The sequence below is a fragment of the Pelophylax lessonae genome, assembly GCF_965119305.1.
Source record: "Pelophylax lessonae genome assembly, chromosome: 3".
Classification (NCBI taxonomy): Eukaryota; Metazoa; Chordata; class Amphibia; order Anura; family Ranidae; genus Pelophylax; species Pelophylax lessonae.
This window is the reverse complement of record NC_138770.1, coordinates 147,249,830-147,276,059: the sequence shown is the minus strand read 5'-3', so window position 1 is coordinate 147,276,059 and position 26,230 is coordinate 147,249,830. Positions and strand designations below refer to the sequence as shown.

Here is a 26,230-nt window from a genome sequence, read left to right as displayed (position 1 = left end):
CCGCCCATACAAAAAGCGGCCTATGCCCACACTAAAAATGGCGGCCGAAAATGGCAAAGCACCTCAGCCCGGCTGTCGCTTGTAGTTCACCAAGAGGATCCCCCTGACACTAGCTAGCGTTAGGGAGTAAAGAAACATTCTTCAAAAGAAATTAAAAAACAGACTTTTCCCAGCAGGAAACCTAGGTTCTACTCCACTAGGCAGCAAGAAACTGATTTTAGAGTAGTGTGTCTGGGGTTATGTCATGAGGGACAGCCCCTATAGGTGTGGCGAGTGAAAACTTTTCACTGCCTAGTCTACTCCTTTAGATGGTGCATAACCCAATAGTGAAGCAGCATAGAGAGCTGAGTGTCAAAGGACGCAAGAGAAAAAACAGTTTCCATTATCTTTTAACATTTGTATTATGTCAGTGTTTATAGTGTTCTCTTTTAACATTTGTATTATGTCAGTGTTTATAGTGTTATTACCTTAAGATCCTGCCTTTTCCCTTCCTGATCTGTCCCAGTCTGACAATGTCCCTCAATCACCAAATGTCTGAGCATTAATGGGACCTGGGACCATTAGCACGTATATCATCATCTTGACCCGTAAGATTTTGTCTATAATGTGCATGCATCTTCTAAACGCAACTCAGTGATCAGACATACCTATTGAACATTTGCCTTTATTTACTCACAAAGGCACTTACATCTTTGTGGTAACATTTTCAGCAAGAAAGCTCTACCTGCCACTACCCAAGCAGAGGGTTAGTGGTCACGTGGCTGCACCAAAACAAAGGAAAAAAAAGTATTTCAAAGATGAGTTCTAAAAACTTAAGATAATCAGAAAAAGGACAATGTGGGCTGCTCTTTATGTGCTGCCTTTCCTTATACTTACAAATCACACAGCCCTCATCTCAGACATTTCCTTTCAAACATTGGGGGGTGGGCAAGGTGTTCCTTCAATTTGCAACAAGACGTGGTTTACAAAAGGGTCTTTTTATTTTCATACATAATTTCCAATAACAGAAGGGATAAATTGCACAAGATCTTTTCTTCTCATGTGGAACTACAATGACAAGAAACAAGCCAACTGAGGTGTTCAAACAATCACAGGATAAAATCAGACACCCTCATTACAGGAATACATCTGGAAGTTGTAAAAATAAATGTGTCATTCAAAAACTATTAAGTGGCTTCCATTAACCCTGAAGTTCCAGTGTACTGAAATGATTTACACTGCAGATAACTGTGTGCATAACATGCATTTGTTACATGCTAAGTGAACACCAGAACAACAAGGCCAGGAGTGTAATAATGGGTTTATTGGAATAGGCACAGGTTTGTTAACTGAACAGCAGCATAAAAGGGAAAGGGGAGGGGGGAAAAAAAAAAAAAAAAAAGTAAAAAAGAAGGATTTCCACATTTGCAGTTAGCAGCCCTTGAGTTCAATGAACAGCTGCTAGATAGAAAGAACACAGAACCTGTTACCAGCAATTATAATTCAATAGCCACGCCCAAGATTTACTAATTACCTTTACTACCCCCCAAAAGTAAAACTTTTGGTTTTTACAGGGTGGGGGAAAAAAAAAAAAAAAAAAAAGCTTTGCATAATAAAAGTATTATGGGCCCAACCAATAAAAAGGGGGGAAGGAAATCACTACAACCAGAATTGGCTGCAGCTGTTTTCTACATTGTACATTATAATACACAACACATCAGTTGCAGAAACTGGTGGTTTCAATTTTTCTATTTAAATATCAGAAAAATTTCAAGTCCTTGACATAAGTGACCTGTAATTACTTATGTGCATTTCTATATATATATTTTTTAAATTTTAAACATGAAGTGAAACCATTAATACTTCTCTACAGCAGTAACCGCACACCAAAAGTCAAACGACCTCAACATAAAAAACAAAAAAAAAAAAAAAAAAAAAAGGAGTTTCCCAAAGCTGCAGCGTGAAGAAACTAAAAACTTTATTTCCGTTACACATGGATGGACTCTTTGCTATAGGAAATCCACGTGGAGCGATTAGGAATGGAGACGTGTAAAAAGGGTTGTTCGGGGAATGATGTGTCTGCTGCACCAGTTAGTTGTTCTCTTCTGGTTCACCGGCCTCACCACCTTCAATGGTATCCGACGTCCATAACTGGAGGGGCAGAAAAAAAAAAAAAAAAAAAAGTTGTTTTCCATGATTACAACAGTGCAAGGCTCATTCACATCTCTGCCCATGTAGTAACATTCATAAAGTTCATGATGCATCACATGCTCAATGCAAAATGCAGTTCTATACACCCAAGTGCAAAAAAAAAAAAAAAAAAAAAAAAACAACATATATTTCTCTTTCGTTCATTGACGGACACTTTTGGCCCTTGGGTTATGCTGCCCCCTACAGGAGTGGGACACTAATCAAAAAAATAAGGCAGTCCTAGGGAGTATACTACCACTTCCTGCTATAAGACTTCAGGTTTTTTTTTTCTGCCTAGTCAGGAGTGGGGACCTAGTTCCTTGCTGGGATCTTTGGTCCTAGCATTTTTTTTTTTTTTTTAAAACAAAAATTCTCTTATTTTCTTTTCTGAACTGCAATCAAGTCTGTTCCAGTGAGAACTACAATCAACTCCTGGGACTGGGCGACGGCATTGGATATATTCGATCCTTACGGTCTTCCCAGTTCGGCAGCGAGCACGACCTTACCGCAGCTCCGAGCTAGGTTGGCCGCAACATAGCCCCATTGGGCGGGTTAAACGTCTTGCAAAGACACATAGCCCTGGTCACGAATTGAGTCTGAGCATACCTCTGGCCCATAGCACCCCCATTTCAAGATGGTGCAGTATTCTGCCTGGAGTTGTGCCCATCCGGTTCCAAGGTGTGGTGGGTGAGTAGTGTCCTTCCCAAATAGTGCATCCTCACTATTGGGTGTCCCCTCTGCAAAATACCTCCCCCATTCACCCTCACCTAGTGTGCGCACCCCCCCCCCCCCAAGCAGTGATGGGGCACATCACTGTCTGAATGGGCAGACCAGTTAGTACAGGGTTTGCAGTATATCCGATTCTTCTGGAGGCGGCCCCCTTAGCCTGCAAGGTGTCCATGGCAGTGGTGACTTCACATGATTTGGCTGAAATGCTGGTCTGCAGACCAGGCTTCCAAAAAGTGTTGACCGATCTTTGTAGGAGACTGCCTGTTCAGGGCTTCCTTATGGGAAGTACTCTTCTCCCTCAGGTTACCAAGGGCAAAGAGCCTCATCACAAGCCCGGTCCTTTCTTCTCGGCCCACAAACAGCCCTTTCGTCCTGCAGGACAAGGGATCAAAATCCACCTGTAACTTTGTGGAAGATTCCAAGAGACCCTGGTCTGGTAAGCCAAAAGTGGGTTACTCTGGTCCCGCAGACAAGTCCACTTCTGCCTGAATGGGCGCCCTCACCCATATCTGGGGTGTTGGGTGGGTCGGGGACAGGCGAAGTCTTAGCTTCTTTCCAGACCCGTGGACCTCCTTGATTCAAGACAAGTGGGTCCACGAGTTGATTCGGTCAGGATACAAGATCAATTTTCGGTCCTTGCCTCCAGCAAGGTTCTTCCCTTCCAACTTGTCTGTCTCTGGATAGTCTGCGAGGCATCCTCGGGACAGTACAGGATCTGCTCACAAGTCATGGCACCAGTTCCAGAGTCGGAATGTTTTCAGGGGTTTTTTTTTCAAACCCATTTATTGTTCCCAGGAAGGAAGGAAAGGTCCGTGCAATCTTGGATCTCAAGGTCTTGTACCGCTTTGTGCAGGGTCAGATACCGCTTTGTGCGGGGTCAGAAATTTCAGATAGAGTCCCATTCGCACAATAGTGGCATCCCTGCAAGGGGATTTTCTGGCCTCTATCAAGGATGCTTACCTTCATATCCCTATATGTCGGGCATCAGCGTTTTCCTCTTTGCTGTGGGCGAAGAGCACTATTAGTGGCGTTACCCTTTTAGTCTTGCCTCAGCTCCGTGGGCGTTCACAAAAAAAAGTGTCGGTGTTAGCTTTGCTAAGGCAGCGGGGGATTGCGATACTGGGGTACCTCAACGACCTGCTTCCAGAATCTCCATCTGCCTTTGAAAGACTATCTGGATGTGCGAACTTTGCAAGAGTTCGGCTGGAAACTGAATTTTCAAAAGTCAGCTCTATTCTGTCCAACAAACTGAACTACCTGGGACTGACTCTGGATTTAACCTCCGCCCGGGTGTTCCTCCCAGAGAAGAAAAAAAAACAAAAAAAAAAAAAAAAACAGGATGCAATTCGGCTCCTGTTATCCATTCGGCGATCATATCTCAGGACTTGGATGCCAGTGCTGGGCTTGATCTTGATGGTCTCCACCTTCAAAGCATTTCTGTTTTCTCAGTACCATACCAGACATTTGCAAGGAGATTCTTGCCAAATGGAACAAGAGTCCACAGTCCCTAGACAATCTGATCCTGTTGAGCCAGGGTACGAGGGGGTCCGTGATATGGTGGCTCCGCCCCCCGGTGCGTCGACAGGGAAAATCCTTCCTCCCCTGTACTAGACTGGTCATCATGTATGCCAGCCTGTCCAGGTGGGGAGGTATCTTGGGACCGGTTCCGGCTCATGGAGTTTGGACCAAGGGAGTCCAGTCTACCAATCAATATCTTTGAGATTCGGGCGATCAAGCCCTGTGGTAAGGATTCAATTGGACGCCACGACTGTGGCGTATGTCAATTAAGAGGGCACCAAAAGTGCCCTAGTGGCCAGAGAAGTGGTCAGCGTTCTAAATGTGGGCAGAACATTTTTTCCAGCCCCTTCTGCTGTGTATATTCTAGGGGTAGATATATTGGCAGGCGGACTACCTCAGTCGACAGACGCTGGATCCGGGCACATGGTCTCTTTACCCCAGAGGTGTTTCAACAACTGTCTCTGGTGGGGGACTCCCGATGTGGTCGGTTAGCCTCTTGTCTCAACCAGAAGGTTCAGAAGTTTGTCGCAAGGTCTTGGGATCCTCTGGCTGACACCAGACGTTCTGGTGGCTGCTTGGGGACAATATAATTTAAAGAAATCGAGGCAGAAGGGATTCCAGTCAGTCAGTCATTCTGGTGGCTCCAGACTGGCCTCACAGGTCTGGGTATGCAGATCTAGTAAGACTGGTCACTGATGTCCCTTGCAGACTAAAAGATCTTTTGGCTCAAGGACCAATCTTCCATCATGCTTTAAGGTTTCTGGCTTCAGCGCTTGACTTTCAATAGCCAAGCTGTTAAAGGACAGTTGTCGGAATCTAATTCCTAGGCTGTTGAAAGATAGAATATATACTTCTAGGAAGATCATAGCATCTGGAGGGGTTTCTTCCAGTTTCCTTTCGGTGTCTCATCTTTTGGAGTTTCTCCAAAGAGCTGTAGATCAGAGTTTGGCCCTGGGCACCATCAAGGGCCAGATTTCCGCCTTAGCCATTTTCTTCCAATGCCCGTTAGCCACAAATTCTTCAGTTCAGGGGGTACGCCACTTGGATCCCCCAGTAAGGTCTCCGTGGGGACCTTAATCTGGTACTGTCGGTTTTTCAAAAGCCGCCTTTGAAAATATTTGTGAACTTCCCGTGCTTACTTTGACACAGAAGGTGGCCTTCTTGGTGGCCATTACTTCTGCATGCAGGGTGTCGGAGTTGGCTGCGTTGTCCTGGCAGTTCTGGTATCCACTTAGTTCAGTTTCTGGTATCCACTTGAAGACCTTGCGTTGCCTTCCTTGTGGCCTAAGCATCCTAAAGAGATGGCCTTACATTCCTTAGATGTGGTTCGGGCAATCAGGGTGTACCTGGCGGCAACAGATGTTTTGGAAATCTGATTCCTTGTTTGTCCTTACAGATGTGGTGCTTGTATGGGGCAGGCTGTATCTGCTGGGTTCATTTCCAGGTGGATAAGGCAGAGAGTGGTGCAGGCCTATTCCATATCCTTTCCCGGTTAAGGTGCATTCTACGAGGGCGCTTAGTGCCTCCTGGGCCTTCCGTCATCAGGAGTCCGTGGTCCAGGTTTGCAAGGTGGCCACTTGGTAGTCGGTGCACACCTTCACAAAATTTTACAACGTGGATGCATTTGTGGATGATGCTTTTGGTCGCAAGGTTTTGCAGGCTGCTGTTGGAGAGGCTTCAGCCTCTTGGTGTCATTTTTTCATCAGGTAAGCTCCAGTTGTTCCTGGTTGGCTACATTTGGCCTTTTTGTAAAGTATGTTTATTGCTGTATTTTTTCCCACCCCTTATGTTGACACTGCTTTTGGATGTCCCAAGGGTCAAATATTATATGGAGCTGTGTGTCAATGAACGAAAGAAAACTGGATTTTTGTCTACCGTAAAATCCTTCTCTGATGTTCATTGACAGACAGCACCCACCCCTTAGTTGAGGTACCTTTCATTCTGACACTGCTTGTTACAAATTGAAGTCCTATAGAAGGAAGCGGAAGTATACCCCCTAGGACTGCCCTATAGGCATTGTCAATTCTTTTCCGCCTAATGTCCTACTCCTGTAGGGAGCCGCAAAACCCAAGGGTCAAAGAAGATATGGAGCTGTGTCCATCAATGAACATCAGAAAAGGATTTTACGTGAAGACAAAAATCCAGTTATTGCAGTTTACCAGTCAGATGTGATTATATCTTTTTCCCCTTTAATCCATTGGATTTCACTTCAGAGACTTACATGGAGCAATCTGCCTAGGAATGTCCACTTCTACAGATTGACATTCACAAATCCAACCATTCGGACACTTGTGCAACTCTTCCCCAAGAGCCAACCCCACTACTGCGTCAATCCGGGTGTGTGAATGAGGCGTAAAGCTTGCAGTTAAACTACTAGAAGTCCAAATGAAGCCCAAGTATCTCCAACACGACAACCATGGTTAAAAAAAAAAAAAAAAAAAAACCCCACACAACTTACTGTTAAATTGTCTCTAAGTAGCTGCATGATAAGAGTGCTATCTTTGTACGAGTCTTCATTGAGGGTGTCTAATTCGGCGATGGCTTCGTCAAATGCCTATCAAGAGAAATGCCAATATTTTAGCAAAAATTTGTCAAAAGGAAAAATGGTAATCTACAAATGATTGGTACAGAACTAAATCTGGGTCAAGTACATTCAAAAATGCTTGTCTTTGGGATTCATTTTATTTTTTGTATACCGAGTCATAAATAAAGATATTCAAACAGGAGTACCTGGAGGAAACCCACGCAGGCACATGGAGAACTCCTGTTTCCTCCCACACTCTAAAGACATGCTGGTAGGTTAATTGGCCCTGGTATGTATGAATGAGAGTTAGGGAACTTCGATTAAGAGTTAGGGAACTTTGATTGTAAGCTCCTTAAGAGCAGGGATTAATGTAAATGTATATATATCTGCACAAATTTAAAGTGCTATACAAGTACCTGTAACAAACCAAAGATAAGAAAAAGGGTTTCTCAACACATCCGTACTGCTGACTTTGTAACTAGTTATTTGCATTATTTTAAAGATGCCCGAGGCCTTCTCTAGAAAAATCTAAGCATCCGTGTTACCAAGAAGATTTGGGAATGTGACAGTTGGAGAAAGGAACCTGTGTGCCATAGGTATACACTCCCACTGCAGGACACTACTAGCCTAAATCACAAACTTAACAGGGTCTTGAACTCCAGGGAAAGAAAAAAAAAAAAACATTTTTTTTTACATGTCTAATACTACCGGCAGCACTCTTTCCACCACAGCAACTGACAATTTGAGCCGAGTACATGCCAATCCCTACATGAACTTGGGGGGGGGGGGGTTCGTCAAAAAAAACAAAAAAAACAAAAACAAAGGTTCGAACGAGAGCACTTCAACTGCAAAAACTTAAGATCTGTAAGCCTGTGAAAAATTCCTAAGGGGTTAAAAAAAAAAACCTAGAATAAAATATTTGCAGGTCAGTACTCACAGTCTTTGCCAGTGAACAAGCCTTTTCTGGGCTATTAAGAATTTCGTAATAGAATACAGAAAAATTTAGGGCTAAGCCCAAGCGGATGGGGTGGGTTGGTTGCATTTTTTGTTTGCTGATGTCAAATGCGTCTTGATAAGCTGCTTGCGAGTCTTCTATTGTCTCTGTAAAGAAAAAAATATATATATTATGACAAAGCAGAGTTAGTGATACAGAACATTTATTTCACATTGTATTTGATTTAAGCAAGCTTCGAGGAAAAAAAAAAAAAAAAAACCCCACACAAACATGCACTCCCCAGTCTAGCAAAGACTTAAGAACTAACAGATTCAAGCAAATTCTCAATGCTAGCTTATTTTTTCGCTTTCATAAATTCCCCTAAAAAACAAAAAATTCTGGGCAACAGGTAATTCAGTAAATTTATATACCACCATTTGAGGTTTTGCTATAAACTGCACCATTATCATTTTGAAAAATCAGGAGAGTCAAAGCAATACATCTTGTTACCATTCATGAGCACTGCAGTAGTGTTGAAGCGGGTGTACCCAACCCAGGAAAAAAAAAAAAAAAAAAAAAAAAAAAAAAAAAAAAAAAAAAAAAACTTGTATTACTGTAAAATCCTTCTCTGTTCATTGACAGCTCCATATCATCGACCCTTGGGTTTTGCTGCCCCCTAAAGGAGTAGGACACCAAGCAGAAAAAAGTTGGACTACGCCTACAGAGCAGTCCCAGGAGGTATACTCCCACTTCCTGCTATAGGTCTTCAGTTTTGTAACAAGCAGTGTCAGCAGAACATTTAACCCAGGGCTTGACAAATTTGCCTGAAATCTAGGAGCCAGCTAAAAAAGTTAGGAGCCAGTTTTTTTTTTTTAAACAGCCAAGCTTTATTTAATAAAACGGATAGAACCCCACTTTCCTCTATAGCACAATTGGATGGAAACAGACTGTCTGTCTCTTTCCATCCGATGCCATGTGATCCGATCCACGAGATGGATAGAAAATAGAACCACCATCCGTCTGTTTTTGGCGGACAGGATCAGATGGCGGCAGATTACTGCTCCATAGAGGAGAATCAAGGGTCCGATCAGGTCTGCCTGAAAAACTGACAGGCGGACCTGTTCAGACAGCCCGTGTGGAAGGGGCCTTCGGCTGTGGCACGGTGATGAGGAAAAAAAAAAATATATATATATTTTTTTAAATTTAAAAAAATAAATAAAACCACACTCCCTGTCCACTTACCTTTAAGCAAAGTTAACTGGACAGAGATGAAGCCTGCAAAAACTTCCCTCTCCTCTCCTGTTTGGAAGGAGATGGAAAGGCATTCAGAACAGGCATTACTCCCGGCCACCGCAAGAGGGCGCCAGTTCCCCAGCCTCATCTCACAGAAGGCGGCCGAAAAGCCGGGGCCTCAATTTTTGGACGGCGCGGAAGTCCGTGCACTCTGGGAAGGAGGTGGGGGCGCAAAAGGGACAGGACACCTCCTGCAGGGCACCCCAGGTGCCAGGTCGCTAATTCTAGTCGCAAATGCGACCTGGCGCCGGGGATTGTCGAGCCCTGATTTAACCCAACTCAGGGGCGGGGGCTGTGTCCATCAAACAGAGAAAAGGGATTTTACGGTAAGGCAAAAATCCAGCTCTCTCATTCATTGACAGACAATTCAATATCTTGACCCTTGGGATGTCCCAAAGCAGTGTCAACATGAGGGGTGGAAGAACACCGCAATAAAAACACTTCCCAAAGGCTAAAAGTAGCCAACAAAAAGAGGACTAATCAACAGCAGCCTGCAGAACCTTGCAGCCAAAAAAAGCATCCGCAGATGCCAACACATCCACCATAAAATATTGTTAAAGTGTGCAAGGACAACCAGGTGATAGTCTTGCAAACCTGCACCAGTGATGCCCGACAGAAGGCCCAAGAGGCACTAAGTGCCCACATAGAATGCGCCTTAACAGGGAAAGGAGGATCCTGACCCTTGATGGAATAGGCCTGCACCACCCTCTGTCTGATCTATCTGGAAATGGTTTGCAGCAGACGCGGTCAGCCCCTTACAGGGTCCATCCGTAAAGACAAACTGGGAATCCGATTTACGGAATGACTCAGTCACCGCCAGGTACACCATGAGTGCCCGAACCACATCCAAAGAATGTGAGGCAATCTCTTTAGGGTGCTTAGGACTAGGACACAAGGTCTTTAAAATTGAAGCCAGAGACGACCTTAGGAACTGACAGGGACAAAGCACCACTATCTCCGTGAACCACCAAGTAAGGTGAATGACAAGACAAGCTGCCAGCTCAGACACCCTCCAAGCAGAAGAAAAAGCCACCAAGAAAGCTACCTTCTGGGACAATGTAAGCAGAGGAATCTTGCAAATATGTTCCAAAGGTGGTTACTGAAGAACCGACAACACCAAGTTGGGATCCCACTAGGACAATGGAGACCGCACTGGGGGAGCCAAGTGGCAAAGGACGACAAAAGCAAAAAGCCAAACCGGGCCCTTGATGGTACCCGAGGCCAACTACTGCTCAACACCTCAGTGGAGGAAGCCAAACTCCAAGGAGCCACAAGAGATTCACATCCCCAAAGTACCCTCTAGCACCTGGCTTCCGACAGCCAAGCTGTTAAAGCTAGCAACTGTAAAGCAAGATGGAAGATTGGCCCTTGAGCCATCAGATCTCCTCTAAGAGGAAGTCTCCAAGGTGCATTGACAACCAACCGTATCAAATCTGCATACCAAGACTGGCGAGGCCAGTCCAGAGCCTCTAGGGTGGCCATAATCTCCTCTGCCTCGAGCCTACACAGGAGTCTTGGCAGAAGTACTAGAAGAGGAGAGATGTATAATTAGATGCCGTCGGCCCCAAAAGAGCCACTAGTGCATCGGATGTCAGCAAGAGGATCCCAAGACCCTGCCACAAAACCAAGCACCTCCCTGTTGAGACGAGAGGCCAACAGGACCAACTTGGGAGTTCCCGACCAGACAATTGATGAAAACCCCTCCAGAGTAAAAAGACCAGTAGCCAGAGTCCAGAGCCCCTGAGCACAATATGTGCCAAAAAACACCATCCCACTTCAACAGGCTGGCATCCGTGGTGACCACCGTCCAGTACAGGGGAAGGATAACTGACGAAGCACCAGAGAGCAAAGCCATCAGACCAGGGCGATCACAAGGCATTCTGTAAAGTCTGGTCCGCAGACCAGTATATCATGCACTGAAGGATCATTGCTGTCACGGACAGACCAGAGACTAAAGCCCCGTACCGATCGTCGGCCGAACGATCGGCTGTCTTTTGTCCGAGGGCTGTCTTGTCTGTTGAAAACTGCAAAAGACTGCACACGAATTTTGTCGGCCAACAGCCGACTGCAGAAGTGATGTCATGTGATGGTTAACTTTCCTTGTCTTTTCGGAGCATGCCCAGTCTTGCAAATCTGCTGTCTGTCGGCCGAATTCTGTACGGACTGGCGAACAATCGGCCGTTCTGGTGTTGGCCAACAAAAATTTTAATGCTTGAACGACAGATTCTTTTCGGCCGAAAGTGCGCTGTCGGCAGCATCATACTAACAAGCCGAAAATCGGCCGAACATTTTCGGCCGACAATCGGTACGTGTGTACGGGCCTTAAGAGTCGCATCCAGAGGGGCATTACAGATGAACTGCAACCCCTGGACCAAATAGTCAGCCAGCTCCGCAAAGTCAGGTGGAAGCTGTTCCCCCCTCCAGATCCTGGCACAAAAGCTTAGCCACTTAGGACAGTCAGGGACACAAAACTATAGTGAGCGTTTTTATTAGATGGGGTTTCTCAGCTCTAAGTTAATAGTGGATCAAAAAAAAAAAAACACTTAAGTGTGTGGTGTTCTCAAACTCTGCCAATCTATTTTTTTTTTTTTTCTTACCTGTAAATCCCTTATGGAGTACAGGGCAGGCTGACTATTCACAGACCCTGGTTTAAAGGCTACCACCTTCAGGTGATTAGACACTGAAAGCTTTTGAACACTGCTCTAACCTGGAGTATACCCCCTCTAACCCTACCCCACACCATCAGACTTTAGCAAAGCAACATGGGAACAGAGCAGAGTTGTCTGTGACCTATACTCCACTCCAAAATACAGAATTTACAGGAAAGACTACGAAAGACTACATTTCCTTCATGGATCCACGGAAAAAAAAAAATGAAGGGGGGGGGCTAAAAGACCTCTCTCAAAAGTGCCCCTGAAAGAACCTTGCAGACAAAAGCTGCATCTGCATAGGCTTGGGCATCCATCTAGTACTACTTGGAGAACGTGCAAACTAAAGACCAGACGGTGGCAAGGGACATCTGATGGCAGAATGCCCAGGAAACTACCACCAAGCTGGTGGAGTTATTAGCATGCAAAGTTATTGCATATGCACCATCTCTTTATAGAGCCCATGCTCCACCATGCGGTCTTATCCACCTGACAATTGGAGTATTGGAGGCAGGATGTCCAGTTAGTGACCTTGTTGGGGGAACTTTGTGTTTTTCATAGAGGCTGTGGCTTTTAGATTGAATGCAGTCAGGGTTGTCCATCTAACAATGCAGAGAAAATGTATTTGACTGCTTAGAAGAGTACAAGGAAGACAGGACAAGGTCTTCAACCACCTCAATACCACTGTATGTATAACACCACCTAATTGACTGCAGCTACAGTCCTGGATTTTTTTTTTTTTTGAGCACAGGCAATTTTTTGTTAAAGTGATCTGAGCGATTATACAGAGTGGTCCCAAGGACACAGGGTGCTGTAATGGGGGTCTGATCAATGAGATGCCTTGAATATACATTTTTGCAAGAGGCCAAAGGCTTTTGCAATAGGTTGGACACTGCAGAAAACTGGTCCCTTAAGAGTATTTAAAGCCATCTTTTTGAAAATTGCAGAAAAGCCAAAATACAAGATACCAAGTGGGAATGACAGCCAAAGTACAGTATTCTGGGAAAGCTGGGATTGTAACTGGTATTGGAAGTTTTTTCCAGCGCAGTTCGTAGTCATAGGTGCTTGGCGAGACTGAGAAAAATCAACTGCAACTATTTTGAGGATACTGCAGTAGCGAGCATACCTCTACTGGCAAGCATAATGCACAAACCCATCACATCAGGTATATTTGGGGCTGTGCCAAGAATGCGTCAGCAGCCTTCAACGCCATCTCTGGGTCTTCTTCAAAGTTTTCAATGTCTATTTCTAAGGGAGGTAGTTCCACTTCGTCGTCATCTAGAGAAGGTGGAGGAGTATTGTGCTTATAAGCTCTGGATAGTGTCAACTTAAAGCCTTTAGTAGTCCAAAAATTCTGAAATAGTTGGAGAAAACTGACTTGGTTAGGAAGGCCTAGAGTTGCATGCCTGACACAGATAGAATTAGATACAGACACCAGTGTTAAAATAGGGTCCTGCTCTGATGCAAGAAAAACAATGTAACTGAGCAGTTCAAGTGGTTTTATAGGAGCTTTTGCTTGATTCGCGTGTCTGGTTTCTATCATTGCCAAGACAGAGAAGGGTGCAGAAGTAGGGTACATATGTCCAGAAAAAGATACAAAGCAACTCAGGAGTCCGCTGTCCTGCAGTGAATTTTTCAGGAAAAAGGAGGAGGGCTGTGGGAAAAGTGCCCAACTACCTTACAATAGCTCTGTGTAGACGTTTTGATCTAATAGCTAGTCATCAACCCGAGACTAGGCTCTGAAAGGCAGAAGTTGTAACCCTTTCACTGCCAGAGCAGAATGTACACGTTTAAAAAAAGTAATTATAGGTCTGAAAATTGCATAAAACTAGCAAAATATATTTTCGGAAAGCAGACACCCTAGAGCAGGGATTCCCAAACTACGGCCCTGCAGCTGTTGCAGAAATACACATCCCATGAGGCATTGTTGACATACATGACCAGGCATGATGGGAATTGTAGTTCCTGAACAACTGCAGGGCCGTAGTTTGGGAATCCCTGCCCTAGAGAATAAAGCAGTGGTAGTCAAATTTTTACGTCCCATTACCACAAAGCTCTAGGAAACAATTTCAGTAAAAAATACGATATACGAAGTATGGAAATATGAGGTTGCACCGAGTAAATGTCTATCCAATACAAACCCAAAAATTGGGTGGGCCTGTGAAAAAGTCAATTTCAGTACCCTGTATTTTTCATAGGAAACTTTTAAATGCCCCCTACAGGTCACCAGTTTAACGTTACGTAGCTGGTCTGGTGCAAAACAATTTTGCTCTTGCTCTGCGCCACGCTCTGCTTTTATGCGCTTTACCCAATTTTCTCCACACGTGATGTTTTGCCAACAGGTTCTTTAACGCAACACGAGGTCTAAATACTGGATGTCTCACCTGTGCTCCAATAACTGTTACTAGGGGTATGGAAGCAAATCAGCTTCCATCTGACAGCTAGAAGTAGGCTCGTCAGAGACCCTGCAGCCACCGCAAGTGTGTAAACCCCCCCCCCCCCCCCCGTCAGGTCTGTGTCAGTGTTAAGAGGTTAAACACCAACAGGAATCCAGAGCTTTGCATTTCACCTTGTTCAATGTTAAAATCATTGTACAAATACTAATCAGGAGACACTAATAAGTACTGCAAATAAGGAATTATTAAAGTCTAATAATTTACAATAGAGGTAAAGAAAGTCTGTTGACTTACCTGTCTTACCTCTCCAAGTTGCTGATCCCTGTATGGGTCGAGGCTTCACCTGTCATGATGGGGATACCTCTAGAGGGGTCTTTAGGGCCCAGGGCCCTCCATAATGGACCACAGCCCTGAATCTGTATAGTACCCTGTGACTAACTACACGTGTTGCACTAATTGCCGAGGTGAATGTCCAAACAAGATCCACTGCCCAAACAAACATTACAGGATGTCCCCACAGCATGTGGTCAAGTTCCAAAGACTGCACAGCTCTGGATGCACTACTACTATTATTGGGTTTTAGGGGTACTATAAGATGGGCATGTCCAAAAGCTTTGCCAGTGTTGATTCACCTGAAACGCAGCAGCCGATCAAAGATCTCTGAATATGTCACCTGTGTTCTGTACAGTCAAGATAACCCAAAAGAAAGCTTCACAGAAGGCGCATTGCGATTGCACCACATCCAGAAAGCTAAATATGTAATCCCGCTGCCAAATATTTAAAAAAAATAAATAAAAATCTGATATCTATGGACATTGATAACATGTTATCAATAGTACATTGTGGGGGACCCCACAATCCACCTTTTTAGGTAGAAATCCAGGCCACGGCCCTATTTTTTGCCATTGACAGCAAACACATTTAGGTCTACGTTTCACTAGGTTCTAAAAAAATACTCACGGGTTCTCTCAGCATCCTTTGCCACCTCTGAAAGGTATCGGTAATAGTCCCCCTTCATCTTCAGGTAAAATACTTGGCACTCTGGTTGTGTGGCTTTAGGAATTAAGAACTTCTCAAGCAGTTTCTAAAATAAAGAAAAACCAAACATTAAAACTGTAAAAAGCATAAAGGAGTAGAGTAAAACACACACACGTGTATCTTCCAAATATGTTCAGTGCCTTATCCAACCAAGTTCACCATATTTGTCCCCATTTTCAAGAGTTTAAGGCTACATGCATGTCATACTTGCAAACTTGATGTCACACTTACTTGCCAATGACCCATAACCCAAAGTCATGCGATACTGACCAAGAGAATTCCACTTCTACAAGGAGTTTTTTTGCACAGAAAACGGGAGTACACTAGTGAGACAGTTATACACAACCTAGACTCTGGAAGCTTTGTCCAAAAAAGGCAGAGGGCAAATGACTAGTCACCAGCATGTGATCTTCCAACCTATGTCTTGTTCTACCATCTTGGTAGGCACCAACATTTGTAGACAAGCTCTATGAAAAAAGCAAATCTTATTGTGTTTTGTTCTGCTTGTTAAGTGACAGACAATGACAGACCCATACTTCTATCATGACAGGGGTACTTTAGGCAGGGCTTGACAAAATTAGCATGAAATCTAGGAGCCAGCTTAAAAAAAAAAAAAAAAAAAAAGTTAGGAGACAGTTTTTTTTTTTTTTCCACGCATGCCGAATGGTTGGCTTCTGTTGGACCAGCTGCCAAACACATGGGCCCAATGGCAGCCAGTTTTTTTAATGACCTGGCTGATGTTGCCCGCCAATCGACCCATGTGTACTTGGTTTACTTTTGAGAGATCTTAAAAAGAAATCTCCAACCACCATGACCACTTCAGTGACTTGAAGTGGTCATGGTGTTAGGAGTCAGAAACGCTGCACATGCTGGGATATTTTTAATTATGTGCTGGGGCTAGTTGCACCCCTAGCACATGTGACTTACTGCTGGCTGGTACTGCTGGCAGGAAATGCTGGCTCCTGAGACGCATGACCGACAGTAGGAAGACTGCAGAGCCAATGCTTCCTGTATCTCCTCACAGGTGGAGTGCATTCGGTATCTCTCGCCTGTGACCGGACGGAGCCAGAACTAGCTGACAGACACCGTTCTGTCTCCAGACATCTCAAGTCTCCTGTGAGCAGTGGGAATCTCCCACATGCAGGCATGGCACTTGCAGGTGTCAGGGAGTCGCAGGTCGCATGCGGGAGACTCTCGCACCTTGCAGAAGACTTGGGATGTCTGGCAACAAGATACCTGCTGCAGTGTAACCCAAGCACCAGTCCGCTAATTCTAGTCGCCAATGCGACCTGGCTCATAGGTTTGGCGAAACCTCCTTTAAGGGAGGGACCCAATCACATGTAACGTTATATTCCCTAGTATGACTTACAATTAATCCAAATACAGACATGCGGCAGATAGGTCAGTGCAGCAAGAGCAAAAATTGGTTATTGCGGCGACATATCCAGAGTGCAGCCTGTTTGGACGATTCATGCAAGGAGTAGGGACACGCTCAAGACAAGGGCCTGGAGAGCAGCTTTAGCTTGGCAGGGAGGAGAAGTGTACTTTAGAGCAGTATTTTTTAGCCCGTCCACGTTATACAATGTTGAGGGAAATTTGTCAAAACTGGAGCAGTTGTGCATGGTGTCTGAAAGTTTAACTGAACACTGAAGGGTGGAAGGGAAAAAGTGGGGCGTTTTACCGGGAATGCATTTTGGGTAAAAAAAAAAAAAAAAAAAAAGCTTTTAGAAACCCCCAGTTTAAATCACCAATACTGCTTGAAGGGGTAAACCAGCAGCCCTGTCACCAAAAGGGATAGGGGTTGCATGTGGTTAAGACTGTATAGATCAGTGTTATATATATATATATATATATATATATATATATATATATATATATATATATATATATATATATATATATATATATATATATATATATATATATATATATACATATATATATATATATATACATATATATATATATATATATATACACACACACACACACATATACATACACACATACAGTATATACTGCTGTTCTATGCATTAGGGGGTTAGATGAGAAAAAAAAAAAAAAAACAGATCGGGGTGTCCAACCTGCGACCCAAGAATGCTATGAATGAGGCTCAACACAAAATCTTTAAATTAAAGTGGATGTAACCCCTCACGTATAACCAGTGAAGTGAGCAGCCTCAGCTGAGAGATTAAAAAATCTCTACATACATTTCACATGTATATCTGCTGTCTTGAGATTTCTAGCCTCTTTAGAAAGTAAACAGTGTTGCAAAATTTTTCTTCCCATTTCAGCAGTGGGAAGAGAGTCTGGGCATACACCGTGCAAGCTTATTAGATGAAAGGCATATACACATAGGCAGGGGAACAAAAACTTTGCAGAGCTGTGCTGTGAATAGACAAGCCCTCTGCTTGTCTCCAAGTCAGCTCCCCAACACAAATTTTCAGCTGCTGTCATCTCATGTCTGGGAACTTGTCAGAAGTTATAAATGCTGATAACAGAAGAGTAGCAGAAAGAAACGCTTTGGCGATAGATAAGTAAACACTACAGATATGTGCCCAGGTCACATTTCGTGAATGGGGTTTACATCCACTTTAATTTTTTTTTAATTTTTGTAAAAACGCATTAACACGCCCAGCCAAAGAAAAAAAAAAAATTGACAGCATCTTTACCAGACATTTACAAGTTTTAGCTTTCCAAAGGGGAAAAAAAAAAAAAAAAATCTTACTTCACAATCACCCCTTATTCATGTCAGTTTTCGGCAGCAACTATATTTGTGAGTAGCTATTTCCAAGGATGAAGCACACGAAAGACAAGATTAGAACCAAAATATCTGATTAGCACCTTGATAATTGAGAATTACTAAATCCATCCAACCAGATACTGATGTATGAAGTTAATCAAAAATAGTGTAAAATAACACTAGTTTTAGCTTGCCCTCTATACTTTTATAATAAAAAAATCTCTCTTTATCTAGATTATCTATATCAGTTATTGTTAACCTGTGATCTGCCCATCGGTATGGTTTTGACAGGAAAGTCAAAAGGTTGGACATCCCTGCCATAGAATGTGCTGGCCTGCATACTTCTGATCCCTGCACTACATACATTACACATCTGACCCCTGCAATCTGGGGTTACCCACTCTTAACATTTCATATTTCTGCCCTCTGTACATAGTCTGAAGTTTTTAGCCCATACCACTGTTCACACACAACTCACTATAGTATGCAGTTTGTGCCTCGCCTGCATGCCTGTAATTTTACTTGAATTAGCCAAATTGTCCCAGCCATTGGGAGAAAGAAGGGGGGGGCCACCGTGCCATATGCTCCCCTAGTTAGGGTTAACATACCCTTTACGTAGACAAAGTCAGTTAATATGTGTAAAGCCAAACACTTTGCTTGACTGAATAGAAAGGATAAGACACACCTTTTAGGTTTGCTTGCCGACTGCTGTACTTTAACCTCCAACACTACTGTGCGTGTCAAACTTCCTATACCAGACAGCTCATGCTACACCCTCCTGGCCAGGCCCAGGAACTGGAATAGAATACAGGAGATTCTCTAGCAGCCGTAAACTCTACACCCCAGACAATAGGGGCAAAGTTCAAATAACGCTGCTGTTCATCCCTCTTGATGTATGGCACCAAACTCATGAAGCCATTGCAACATTACATTGACTTTCAGGTAGTTCTTAAATGCAGCACATTTACGTTGTTGGCACAATGAATGCGCAAATTCTAAATAAAACTGACTTTAAATCCTACAAAAGTGAAGCTAATTCAGACTAACTCTTTTGGTGTACACTAGCTTAGGTAGATTTTGCAAGTGTCTTGCGTGCATTCTAAAAGTGGCACATCGTATGCCACATTCAAGTACAAGTTCTAGACAGGTACATGAATTCAGAGCATTCTGCACAACTTGGAATGCATGAGAGACACAAGGCAATAATCTGTCTGCATCAGTCTTTATAAATTCCAGGGAATGCATCAACCATGACTAAAAAAATGCAAGTGGCAGGGATATAATATTCCACACCAGTCAAATGAGTTAAAATCTTTCTGAAGGACAAGACTGTTCCATCAAAAAGCGATCTGTGCAAATGAAGTGAAACAGTTAAATAGAGCAATGCAGGCACCTTAAAGGTCTGGGAAAAGACACACCCAGCTTCCAGTGTAGTACTTTGCTGACATGGTATATCTGCAGCATGCTTGTTACTGCAGTGCCACAGGCAGTAGGATTTATGCAGCTTCAGTGATTATTGATCCAGCAAGGCCAAATGGCACCAATCCTGCACTGCTCACATGAAGGCAGCCAGCACAATGCAGTATTATACAGAATATAGAGGGATAGGGGAGGAAGCTTTTTATATGTTAAATGCCACAATGCATTATGGAGTTCTCTCACTAAAATGTCTAGTCTGCCATCTTCATCACTTTTCTATAAAGCTATGAAAAAAACAGAATGAGGGCATTTAAAAAGATATGTTCAGCTTCAGGGTAGCAGCAGCTCTGTGGGGGATCCTGAAAGCTCAGCTATGTTTGATGAGCGAATGAGGTCTAGAAATACTAACAGGCAGTACATAACACACCACCATATTAAAACATAAATCCCAACAATGAATTTCTTAGTTGCTGTTCCCTTTTGGTCTAAAAATGTATGAATGTATTTTCCTACATCTGCTTGATATCCTATGCACTCTTGTAAAATCGAATGTTATTAGAAAGTATATTAGGACCACAGAAAACCTCTGCATAGGTTATAGGGGAAATGGAGGAGTTTTAGTATTAAATTGCTATCCTAGGGTGACAACACAACACCTCCATGGATACAGTACAGCAAGGAGAGTCACCTAGGGCAGGAAATATATGTTAATGGCTGGATCACCAGGTGAAAACTGGGCCACAACTGGAACCAATCTTAACAGGCCCATCCCCAAGCTTTGCAGAAATGTAATATCCATAGTCAGACATTGGGGCATACTTCTAAAGCAGTAAATGTGGCTTTCACTGTCAATCACAATAAAACACTTGGACCACAAAGATTTACTGGTAGTTAATATTTGGTAAATCTCAGTTTTTCAGCTAAAAAGACAGTTAAACGAGTTAATAAAAAAATGGTTTTTCACCTTTAAGCATTAAAGCTGAAAACTCATTCAGCTGCCCCCAGGGCCCCCCTCTTTCTTACCTGAACATGATTGTTCCAGCGACAAGCATGAGCCCGGTGGCTCCAGCTGCTGTCTCAGTTCCTCATTGGATAGAAATCAGAAGGAGCCATTGGCTCCCGCTGGCATCAAATCCAGTAACACAGACAGCAACAGGACTCGTGAGTGCGCCCGCACAGGTGCCCCCATAGAAAGTACCTCTCCATAGGGGCACCTGATGGGAGGAGCCAGGAGCGACCCTGGGGCACCCCAGAAAAGGGAGATCAGGGCTGCTCTGGGCAAATCTCTTGCACAAAGCAGGCTAGTATAACAGGTTTGTTATTTTAAAAATGAACCTTTACAATCGCTTTAAGAGGGCCATAGACTGCTCGAAACCCTGCCGGATCAGCAGAGATTCTAACCATGTATGGACAGGCTGACAGTACCCAAGTTTAAAAAAAACGATCAACTTGGGTACAATCAGCTTGTCAGGTTTTACACATGATTATTGCCATTCGAGCCTCTAGCAAACACTATGTTCTCCCCGCAGGGACGTGGCCCATTGATTGGGTTGATGGTGGGAAATCGAGCAATTTTCTTTCCTGCAACCATCGGTAACGCGCCATCTATGGCTGCCTTTAGTCACTTATTTTGCAAGTTGAAGCCGCTAAACAGGATTAACTAGCCTAAATTATATACTCAAGACAGAGGGGCCACAGTTTAAAACATGACATCCCTATGAAAAAAGGACACATTGTTAACAGAAAAGGCTATTTGGAAAAACAAATTTACTGAAGAAAATGTCTAAAATAAGCTAATTGCTTGGCAAAGTAATTTCCCAGACAATAGAGGGGCCACGAACCGTTTCTTTTAATATTCAAAAGACCTAAACATTGTAAACGGATGCATTATGAGCACAAAAATATACAACAGTAAAGCAAAGACAACTGTGATAGGCCCCTTTCACACTCAGTCAAGCGGATCCACCTGAGCAGCGCAGATGGATCCCTCTGCTGATCCCCACTGATCAGGCGGATGACAGGTCCGCGCCCACTCCGCTATGCAGCAGACACCATCCCAACCTGCTGCTCTGTACGGGGCGGTCAGATGGGAACGGACTACAAACAGATCCTCAGCTGTCTGTTTTTGGCAGCCCGGATAGGATGCTGGTGGGTGTCAGCAGACATGTCTGATGACATCCGCCTCTCCATAGAGAGCAATAGATGGTATATATTCCCCACTTCTCAATCACTGCATTAAAGTGTTACACCTGACAGCGGGATGGGGAAGTTATAACCCTTATCAGGCTTTTACTGCAGACTATGCTGAGGACTACCTGGGGAGGGGGATATTAATGAATACTGGTTGCTGACAAGTTACCTTTAATGTTTCCTCTTTTTTCCTGTTCTGGTGAGATATTAGTCATCAAGGGAAGTTTCCAGCAGAGCCAGAGAGCAATGCAAACAGGCAGAGGTTCCAAGGCCTCATTTACACTTGTGATTTTAGGTCTGGCAGTGGATTCTTTTGGCTGAAATCATAAGCAATTCTAAATAACTGTAGCTTTTCAGCCTGTACAAAATTAAGACAGGATGACAGGGGCCACGGCTGTCACTGACCTCCAGCAGTTACCTGTGGCTAGGAACAGCTAAGCATTCATGGACAATCTGACAGCACCCAGGACGGTCATAGGTCCAAGCGTAATTGTTGAAATGTGCATACTTTATGGACAGCTGCAGCTTCTGTCAGCCCATCATTGTTTATACAAGCTAACAGCCACAGCTTTTCCAAAACATTTGATATTTCAGCTGCAAAAATCTGCAGATTAAGGCCCTTTTCACATGGGGTGGACTCCGGCAAGCGGATCCACCTGCTCAGCAGGGGATAAATCTGCTGAGCAGGCAGATGACAAGTCCGTATCTGCTCTGCATCTGGAACAGACACAGACTCCACCCGCTGTTCCCTATGGGGCAGTCAGATGGAAACGGACTGCCTGTCGGTTTCCATACAACGGTCATCCGATAGATGAATGGGAGAACGGATCCCCGTCTGTTTTTGGCAGATCGGATGCAGGTGGTATAAAACAAATATGTCTATTTACATATGTCTTCGCAGAATAGGTTATCTGATTAGGTCCGCCTGAAAAATAGCCAGGCGGACCCGATCGTTCCACTTTTCTGAAAGGGGCCTTAGATTCTTGCAGTAGAAATCTGGACCTTAAATCTTGAATTAAGCCTAATTAGGCCTCTTTCACACGGTCCGCCTCCTTAGGCGGATCCGTGTTGCTCAGTGGGGGATCGATCCGCTGAGCCGGCGGATGACAGCCCCGTCTCCGCTTGCAGTGCGGAGAGGGAGGTGTCTCAGCCCCCGCTGCCCTCTATGGGGGATCGGATGAGAGCAGACCGCATGTCCGCTCTCATCAGATCCGATCCGATTACTGAACGGATGGAAAAATAGGGTTTCCATCCGTCCAGATTTCACGGACAGGATACGGATGGCAGCGGAGATGTCTCCGCTGACACCCGCTGCCCCGTAGAGCTGCATGGAGGATCCGATCAGATCCACCTAAAAAACTGACAGGCGGATCTGATCGGATCGCCTGTGTGAAAGAGCCCTTATTCTATCCAAAACTACAAAGTTGTGTCTAGATACAGACTTTTAAAGATGTTTAAACCCAAGAACAGGAATTCCATTTAACACATTATCAGTTTACCAAGCCATCATTTGTGAACTACAAAACACCTACTATGTATGCATGTATGGAAAATTTGGGGGGGGGGGGGGGTTAGTTTAAAATGAAGAAAGCAACCAAGGGTGACAATATTGCTGTAATGAGCAAGTAAGGTCACCCGAAGACAGGAGGAGCATTGCTGGCAGAAAGCACCAGGTGAAAAAGAAAAAAAAAAAACTCAGCCATTAAGGTCTAAACTGCTGGCAACAGGTGTGTTAAATTTGGTGTTAACGCTCTGTCAGTGCTCAGACCATACGCCACACTGCATCAAAATGGTCTGCATTGCTGTTGTCCCAAAAGGAAGCCTCTTCTAAAGATGCACAATCAAGCCCGCCAACAGTTTGCTGAATACAAGCAGACTAAGGACATGGACTGGAACCATGTCCTGTGGTCTAAGGAGACCAAGATAAACTTATTTGGTTCAGATGGTGTAAAGCGTGTGTGGCGGCAACCAGGTGAGGAGTACAAAGACCAATGTGTCTTGCCTACAGTAAAGCATGGTGTTGGGAGTGTCATGGTCTGAGGCTGCATGAGTGTTGCCGGCACTGGGGAGCTACAGCTGAGGGAACCATGAAGGCCCACATGTACTTTGACATACTAAAGCAGAGCATGATCCCCTCCCTTCAGAGACTGGGCCGCAGGGCAGTGTTCCTACATGATAACGACCCCAAACACACCACTGCCTTTATAAAGAAGCTGATGGTAAGTAAAGGTGATGGCCTGGTCAAGCATGTCTCCAGACCTAAACCCTATTTGAGCATCTGTGGGGCATCAAACAGAAGGTGGAGGAGCGCAAGGTCTCTAACGTCCACCAGCTCCATGATGTCATGGAGGAGTGGAAGAGGACTCCAGTGGCAACCTGTGAAGCTCTGGTGAATGCCATGCCCAAGAGGGTTTAAAAATTGCTAAGACCAGAGATTCCAACAAGGAACTAGGTCTTCTCCTCTGCCTAGTCAGGAGTAAAGAAAAAAAAACTGAGCGCCTATAGCAGAGTGGGAGTATAACCCCTGGGACTGTCCCATAGGCATAGTCAACCTTTGTCCTGCCTAGTGTCCTAATCCTGTAGGGGGCAGTATAACCCAACTGTCAAGAAGATGAGCTGTATCTGTCAATGAACGAAAGATAAAGATACACACGTTTCCAAACATTTCTAGTAAAGGCTGGATAAATATGGGATTGTCACAGAACTCCATGAATTGGGGTTAATAAACGGAGGTAGCACTACTTGTCAGGAAATCATTACTTCAAAAAGTGGAATGGTACTAAAGGATTTCGTGATGTGGAATGATGGTACTGTAAAAAAGGTTATTCCATATCCCTATAATCATAAGCTTGTCCCTATGCTGCCATACAAGTACTGCACAAAATATCCAGGAGCTGCCTGTGCGCAGCTTTCACTTACTGCACATTGTGACAAACTTAAGTCATCAGCTGAGAAATATCAAAATGGACCAGAAGAACAAGGCAATAAAAATTTCTCCCAAAAAAAAAAAAAAAAAAAAAAAAAAGAATTATTGGAAAGCAAAAATGTAAGGCCCCATGCACACAGGGCGTTAGAAAAAACGAGCTGCAAAGCCATTTCGGACGCCAGGAAAAAGCGGCGTCAAAAACACGCCTTCAGCAGCATTTCACATTGGCGTCAATGAGCGTAGCAGCGTTTTTAAATGAACACAACCCTCTTCTATTTGTGACCAATCACATTTTTAAAAACACTCGATGCTGCTAAAAGCCAATATACAGCGTTAAGCCACGTTTAGCAGCGTCAGGTGTTTTTACAGCTAAACGCTGCTGCTCCTGAACGCACAGGACCTGGGTTTTTTTTGCAGCTTAAAAAGCCTGTGTGTGCATGAGGCCATAGGATAACATGGAGGGGCATTTTTAAGCTCCCAAAAAAAAAAAAAAAAAACGTCTGATGCTCCTAACAGCAGCTGCAGAAACGCCCTGTGGGCATGGGGCCTAAGTGTTGTCCCATTGTACAAACATCTTAAAATTCAGAAAAGATCTTTTAGGGTTTCTGGATTGTAAAAAGTAGTATTTTAGGTATGGAATTTTTTACAGTTACACGGGCTCAGCTTGGACCAATGTAACCATTTTAACTTTGGGGGTTCTATACTAAGTGACTGCCCTGCTGCATTCCGAAGACAGGAACTCAACGACTGCAAAGCATTCCAACTGAACAAGGTGGGAAGGTGATGTCACTGACCCGCCTTTCCACTTTGTTCAATTAGAGAATGTTTTGCAACAATTGAGAAAATGCAAATTATCCAAAGGGCACCTATCTTGAGTGGTCAAACTATGCAGCAAGGCAGTCGCTCAGCATGGGACGCAGAGGCTAGTGGCAATCACTGGACTAGCTGTTTCTTCTACAATAATATCCAGTTTCTAGCAGGATCCCACAAGTATGATATATGCATAGCTGCATTGGTCCTGGTTAAACAATGTAATTATGTTAAAAGATCATACCTGGGACCCCCCCCCCCCAGTCTGACAATCCATTACTTTGGAAGTAATGACCAACTATATTTCCAAGACTTCACCAGAAGGAAGAAAAAATAAAGGACTAAATTAACTTTACTACAATGAACAGAGGTTTTCTTGTAAAGCCAGTTCTATTCCCCATAAATTCAGTAGGCCAGCTTACCAAAACAGTGTCACAAACACTCTTGAGCTCGCTCTCTATTTTCTCCCGGTATTCTTTAGTCAATTGCAACTTCTTTTCTGATTCACCCGACTTCTGCTCAATGCTGGAAATGACCCTCCAAGAAGACCTCCTTGCTCCAACCACATTCTTGTAAGCAACAGAAAGAAGGTTCCTTTCTTCATTGGACAGCTCCTCTCCGCATTCTGTTACAGCCTTCATGTTGGCTGCCATATCATCGTATCGTTCTGCCTGCTCTGCCAGCTTGGCCCTCTGGATAAGATCGGTTCTTTCTGCCATGGCTTGTGTGCGATTTGGTATGCACAGGAGATGGAAATAAAATTAGCAAATCAAGGATGTGAAGGACTCAAGTGAGGAGTTGCAACTTGAAATGGACTACAAGCAGGTAGACAAACCTGTAAGAATAAAAATAGACTTCATTAAGCCATGCAGAAAAAAAAAAAAATTAGCACT

At 43.9% G+C, this 26,230-nt stretch overlaps 1 protein-coding gene across 1 annotated transcript; it reads right to left on the bottom strand.

The window, feature by feature from the left end:
- Nucleotides 1–1,940: 1,940 nt before the first annotated feature.
- YWHAQ (tyrosine 3-monooxygenase/tryptophan 5-monooxygenase activation protein theta) lies at nt 1,941–26,165 on the bottom strand. Its single transcript, XM_082249896.1, has 5 exons — nt 25,760–26,165; nt 15,172–15,295; nt 7,878–8,041; nt 6,875–6,970; nt 1,941–2,130 (listed from the first exon to the last, which is right to left on the bottom strand). Exons 1-5 carry the CDS (start codon nt 26,054–26,056, stop codon nt 2,071–2,073), a joined length of 741 nt encoding a protein of 246 aa, XP_082106022.1. The 5' UTR covers nt 26,057–26,165; the 3' UTR covers nt 1,941–2,070.
- Between the last annotated feature and the right edge of the window lie 65 nt (nt 26,166–26,230).